This window comes from Lonchura striata, chromosome 2 (genome assembly GCF_050655825.1).
Source record: "Lonchura striata isolate lonStrDom1 chromosome 2, ASM5065582v1, whole genome shotgun sequence".
NCBI classification, from domain to species: domain Eukaryota; kingdom Metazoa; phylum Chordata; class Aves; order Passeriformes; family Estrildidae; genus Lonchura; species Lonchura striata.
Window position 1 is genome coordinate 110576475 of NC_140704.1, and position 6761 is coordinate 110583235.

The 6761-nt window shown below is 41.3% G+C and overlaps 1 protein-coding gene across 3 annotated transcripts in view; it reads right to left on the reverse strand.

Moving 5' to 3' along the window:
* ANKRD29 (ankyrin repeat domain 29) overlaps positions 1-5047 on the reverse strand; it is a 31081-nt gene extending 26034 nt beyond the window's left edge. The window contains exon 1 of one of the 3 annotated variants that reach the window (XM_021551524.4): positions 4804-5015. In XM_021551524.4, coding sequence (XP_021407199.1) covers positions 4804-4824 — 21 coding nt within the window. In that variant the 5' untranslated portion in view covers positions 4825-5015. Of the gene's footprint in view, positions 1-4803 lie in introns of all 3 variants that reach the window. The other 2 variants (XM_021551523.4, XM_085572012.1) reach the window with 2 other exon arrangements.
* Between the last annotated feature and the right edge of the window lie 1714 nt (positions 5048-6761).

A 6761-nucleotide genomic window follows, 5' to 3' on the forward strand; every position in this document is an offset into this window, starting at 1 on the left:
AGGCTCGTGCTGCTGATTTTTTAAGAAGAGCCCAAACCACCTACAGAGGTGTAAAACATCACTTCACCAACAGTCACACTAAAGCAGAGTCAAAAATACCCAGGGGCATTGCTTTGCAGTGAACCCTGCCTTCAGGATCACCCAAAGAGAGTGCAGAGTGATACTAAAGTCAATCCTTCAGCTTCAGAAATGGCATAGGCACTTCTTGTCTAAATGTCAATGTGCACATGTAATGAGGCAGGGAATCAGGATTCAATAGTTTTATGCTTTATATTTAAAATGCACATATACAGCAAAGTTTAAATTGCTTCCTTCACTGACATGAAGACAATAAACTTCAGAGAAATCAGTAGATACAAGAATCATGAATCTGAATTTCTCTCAGGTCTGTCACACTGAGCACTTTTCCTGGGTTGCATTTTTAATATTAATATGTTGGGAAATTGTCAGCTGTTTCAGATGAGAGATATTCCAACCATTCAGTAAATTATAAGTCACTTCCTATAAATTGATAGTAGTATTTCTTGTGCACGCAGGGGCAGGAGTGTGAAAATTTTAGCAAGCACAATAAGCTAAATTCTGATCTTCTTTTCACAGCTACTGCATTTCCCTGGAGAATCTGTAAATAATGTTGATTAAAGTAGAGACAGCAGTTTATACCCTCCTTGTTGGCAACACTGTAGTGTCTTCCTATCTTTACCCTTACAACCACTAAAATTTTATGTAAAAACAATTGACCTAAACACACAGAGGCTCATGTTGCCCTTTCTGCTCTGATTTACTAGATAGATATTTATTTATAGAGATGGCAGTTAGGAATATTGTCCTATTGGCTTTGTTACTATGATATTCACTGGAAAGCTACTGGAAAATAATTATGTTTAGACCTTACAGAATGGACAATCAAATTCCTTACCTTTTATTGTCCCAAACTATCCCTTAAAGTCTTAGGAAGTTTAGAGGTATGGCAATACATCCATAAAGGGAAAGATTTATTTAATCCACCCCAGTCTTAACTACAAGGGCATAGGAGCAGACTGAATTATATTATTGCTCATCATACAGAACCACTTTCACTGGTCAGTGAGGCAGGAACTGGAATCCATATTCAGGAACTTCTTACCTGCTTTCATCAGTTCATGTGAGAAGAGAACTAAATGTCCAGTGTGACCCTGGATGGGAAGTAGAAGTTCAAAGTCTTTGGACTTTTGAGTCATAAAATCCTACCTCTTTTTTCTCCCCTCTAAGTCCTACAGTAGCTCTTCAGCAGAGTTGTCCTTATACTTTTGATCAGACCCAAGGAATGGAAGAATTCTTCAGTGCACCAAGGACACAAAACTAAGTTTTCTCCCATTTAAACTGATTCCTATTAAGCACTTTTACTTCTCCTTGTGCCCCTGCATTGCTTGGGATTCCTCATATAAAAGTAGAGTATACAGTACAGTCAGAGCATCAACCATCCATGATTAGATTAAAAAATCAGATGCAAATCTGAGCTACTGTATGTGCTAAGGTGAATGAAAGTGCAAAATAATTCAGATTATCTGGGCACCTTACAAGAACAGCCTTATCGTGTACCATGTGGCAGTTTATATCTCTGGACTATAGCTCTGTAATCTAATCCAATTAATTGAATTATTTCTGAGCAATAAATGAGTTTATAGCTTCAGGATGTGACTGCTGTTGTTTGGTTATGAACTCAGTCATGTCTCATCAGATACTTCCTAGGGAGAGGTAATGTTGAATTTCAAAAGATTAATCAGACAAACTTTTTAATGTAATTCTTATTATAAAGCTAGTCTGCTCTCAAAGCATCCTCAAAGTAAACAACTGATCCTCAGCACTGACAGTCTGGGAGCAGAATGTAATAAACATTTGAAAATTTTTAGCTAATAGCTTTCATGAAAATTCATTTTTTCATGATGTCACTTGTGCCAGCATCAGCAACTTTCAGGATAAAAGTTCCTTCACTTCATCAAGTTCTCTAAAGTATTATTTTAAAATCTAGCTGTGCTGATAATTTTGATTGTTTATATGCTTTTATGATAGCCCAAAGATGAAAAGCTGGCATTATATTCATGCTGTACTGCCATAAAAAAAAACACTTTTTCAAAAATTGGCCTAGAGGAAAATAGATACTATAAATCTGACAAAACCATTTCTCTGCAGGGATACAGAAAAAAATTAAAGTATCTATGTCATTTCAGGAACATTGAGGAGGAAAGTATAATTTAAATGCTATACCCACCCTCCTGCTTCCTGCCCTAACTTTGATTTGCTGTTTGCAGAGAAAGGGCAGGTGACAGTGGTGTGACCGCTGGGGAGGAATAGTGCAGTTCTTAAACAGGGATCTTGCAGATGAAGGAAAACAGGCAAAGGACACAGAGAAAGAAAAGAAAGGAGAAAGAGAATGCTAGTCTGCCCACTGGCTTGTTCCTTAGGCTGGCAAAATACAATTTCCCTTTTCTTTCTTAGTTTTCAAACCAGTCCTATTGCAAAGAAGGAATTGAGTAAAAAGTTTAAAGAAGAAGAACTGGAAATCAGGATCAAGCATGATGGAAAAGGCTAGTGCAACTTAGGAGCAGAGTTCTTTTTTAGATAGCAATATGTCATACATGAAGTATCCTGATAAAAAGGAAAGCTGACTTAATATATAAATGTTGTTTAGTCAGGCAAAATGTGACAGAAGAGAGGATATTTGAGTGAAAAGGAAGGATAAATGCAATGCCATGGGTAAGTAGGATAATAAAATGGAAAAAGTGAACAGCCAGTGGCAAACAGTAAGAATCCAAGTTAAGTTCATGTTCTGAGAGAAAGAGAAAATGTTAAACAAAATGTCACAGAAAAGGGAGAGAAAACAGAGAGGGAGGTATGGTCTGCAGTTCTTCAGAGGGAGGGGAAAGCAGTGCTACTTAAGAGCTACTTAGAACAGGAAAATTTGAGGGACTACAGTGCAAGAAATAGGGCACAGAAAAGGAGCTGTTAGGGACAGAATGGAAAGTAAGACCTGAAGAACAAGTTAAATAAACAAGGAGACCAAAAAAAAGATAAGAAAGAAAAAGAAGCTGGCACCATCAGGAACATGGGGCTGTTAAGGTGGATGCTGGTGAGTAATGAAGGTGGGAAAAAACTCACAGGAACAGAATGAAGGGACAGAAAAACTAAGGAAAAAAAAAAAAAGAAATTATGTGTGAGACAAATGCAGGACCAAAAAGGGGATGACCACAGAGACTGCAGTCCAGAAAGGCAAGTGTATCCTGGGGTACATCAGAAGAATCAAGACCAGCAGGATGAGGAAATTGATTCTCTCCCTCAATTCTGCTCTGGTAAGACCACACCTGGAGTAAATATGTTCAGCCCTGGGGCCCCCAACATAAGGGTGTGGACCTGCTGGAGCAAATCCAGAAGAGGTCCATGAAGATGGTCAGAGGGCTAGAGCACCTCTCCTATGAAGACAGGCTGAGGGAATTGAGGCTGTTCAGCCTGGAGAAGAAAAGGCTCTGAGGAGACCTTAGAGCAGCCTTCCAGTGTCTAAACAGGACCCGCAAGAGAGGTAGAGAGGGACCTTTTACGAGGGCGTGTGGTGATAGGACAAGGACAAATGTCTTTAAACTGAAAGGGTTTAGAGTGGATATTAGGAAGTGATTCTTTACTGTGAAGGTGGTGAGACATTGGAACAGGCTGCCAGAGAAGCTGTGGATGCCCCATCCCTAGAAGTGACCATGGTCAGGCTGGATGGGGCTTTGAGGAACATGATCTAGTGGAAGGTGTCTCTGTTCATGGCAGAGAGCTGGAACATGATGATCTTTAAGGTCCCTTCCAACCCAAGGCACGCTATGATTTCACCACCAAGTGTAAGACTGAGCAGCCCCTGGAGCAAAGGTTCTCTGCTGCCTGCCACAGGAGGGCTTTAGCTGCAGGTGGGAACCACCTGCTGTGCCACCATTGAACTGACACGGTGACATCGAGGCACCAGCATTCCTGGGGGGAGATACCCTGACAGGACAGAAGTACAGGGAATAATCCATCAAATCAAAAAAAATGCAGCACAAGCAATATGGCAAAGGACTGGCACTGAGCTGCTGATCAATAAGAGAATGGCAAGCACAGCATCCAGAAAGTGCATAACAGAGAAGATGTACATCCATCCTAAATATTATCTGTTAACATCATTAGTAAATTGCTGCTTGCTTCCCTCTTTGCCAAATAATCTTATTAATCCTGCCCTTAGATTAAAAAACTTCTTTAAGGCAATCTTTGGAAATGACTGCTCATGTGTGGGTTTGGATGGAAGAAGTACAAAAAGTGACAGGAATCACATCTGGCAAAGGGAACGAACCTGTCTGGCTTCAGTGGCCACCACAGCACAGAAAGGAAGAGCACGGATAAAGACTGCCTCCTAACTATTACACAACCAGCACCAGCAGAGATGGTCGTAAAAGTGAGGAGGAGGCTCCTGACTGCACCAAAACCCACAGCACAGAGCCCGGGCACCCCAGAGCCCGTCTTGCAGTTTATGTAACACAAGGCACGCACCCTTTTGGGGCTGTCAGCTGTGAAAAGCGCCCGCTCCATCAGCAGCCACCGCAGCACTCCCGGGGCACCCCAAAGCCCGGGAAGGACATTACTGCTTTCTTTCCTTCCGCCCTACACCACCCTCGTTTTTCCTAAAGAATTAAAACAAATCAACCCCCAAAACCACGGATACGACAGAGCACTGCACGCCTGCCGGCACGACAAGCGCAAAGCGGGAACCCAGACGCGCATCCCCCCACCCCTCTCCCCTTGAGACGCCCGGCTCACCTTGAACGACATCCTGCACATCGCAGCGCTCCGCCCCGCTCCGCTCCGCGCGGCTCGCTCCGCGCCGCTCCGCGCCCGGGGCTGCGCGGGGCCGGGGCGGGGCCGGCGCCTCCTCCCGCAGCACCTCGTGCTCGTGGGGTTCTGGCTGCTATTGCTCTTCAGAGGTTCTTTTTGGGGTGGGAAGAGAGTATTTGGTTGTTTATTATTATTATTAGCATCCTTCTTCTTCTTCTTTCTTCTTTTCTTCTTCTTCTTCTTCCTATTATTATTATTATTATTATTATTATTATTATTATTATTTAGCAGAATAGATTATATTAGATTATAATGGAATCAATTATATTCGAACACATACTAATTATATCAGTGTACAATTGTATATAATTACAGAAAATGATGTTTTATTATTATTTTGGTTGCATAGTTATTATTGTTCTATTGTTGTTGTTGTTAGTAATATTAGTAGTTTTAATATTATTTAAAATGGGTCCCTGCTCCAGCAGCATTTTGAGAAGCCAGCCCCCAGGGTGGGGGACCCACACCACTCAGCCTCTGGTTTAGACCCTATGGAATAGCACTGTAATGGTCCAAACCCCAGTCTCACCCCAGCCCTATCCTCATCACGGTGCTAATGCTGTCTGCATAGCACCACTTTTGTATTTCACAGCCTCTTCCCCGCACATCTAAGCAAAACCTGTTAAGAAGTACTGTTGTGAGGACAGCCACAGTGCTGCCACTCAAATCCGTGGTGGGGCTGAGCGTTCCTTCACCTTGCCCGCATCCAGATATCACCAACACTATCTCCCACAGCTGATGTGCTCTCATTAGGAAGCTGGTAAGTTCTTAAGGGCTTAATTGTATGCCTTTAAAAATGAACAGCCTTAAAGCCAATTCATGTCCTGTTTTGCCTGGCTGCCATAGATTTCATTCAAAGTCTTCGTGATATAAAGTAGGCAAAGCAGGGCATGCTCTGGTGAGAGATTCCTGAATTTCTTTGCTATTGTTGGTTTAAACTGAGCCCTTAGGGATTTTCCTCTTTTGATGTGCACACATAAATCCCATTCACGAGAAAGTTATGCATGTGCATTGAGAGAAAATACTTGTGCTGAGATCCAAATAGCTCATTCTACAAATCTGCCAGTGAAGGGGTTTCTGCAGATCTTTTTCCTGAGGCAATGTTCATCTGTGCATCTGTGCATACAGTAAAACAAACGGGAGGCAAGCAGATGAAAGCTGCTAATAGCACCAGCTCATCTCAGAATGCATGGCCTGGTGCGAACCTTAATTACTGAGATATTAGATCCTGGATGATCACTCAGATTTCTTCTTAAACTTAAATGTAATGAATAAACTGAGCAGATTACATAGTTGGGAGTCATCCTTGCTCTGATCCAGTTGCACAGTGATGATTGTCCAGTGAAAGAGGAAAATATTACTGATCTGTACACACTCCCTACCTCACCCTTGGAAAATCCCTCTGTTTGCTCAATCTATTGTGAATAACATACCAAAATTTTCATGTTCATCAGCCAAAATACTAGATTTCATGACAAAAAACCCCAAAGAATTCTTTCGATGAACAACAAAAAAGGAGATGAAAGCAATATAGTTTTTTTAGGTCTATATTTATCTTGGGTGTTGGGGAAAGAAATTTAAGTGCTTTTCTTAATATCCCACAAAATTTGAAATTGCACCTATTTTCAGTTGCATAACTGAAAATAGATGTGAGACTTTTCTGTTTTCATATTTAGGTACAATAATTTGCCAGAACAATTGAATACAGAAATACATATATAAATTATGCTCCTTTTTAGTGGTCCTTTGAAAGCTTATCCCAGAAAGCACTTAGAAACAATTTTTTTAATGTAGATGTCTGCCTATTGTTACACTTGTTTATGGGCAAAGAGGACATGCACCTCACATGTATGTGTGTGTGTGTGTGTGTGTATAGATATAAA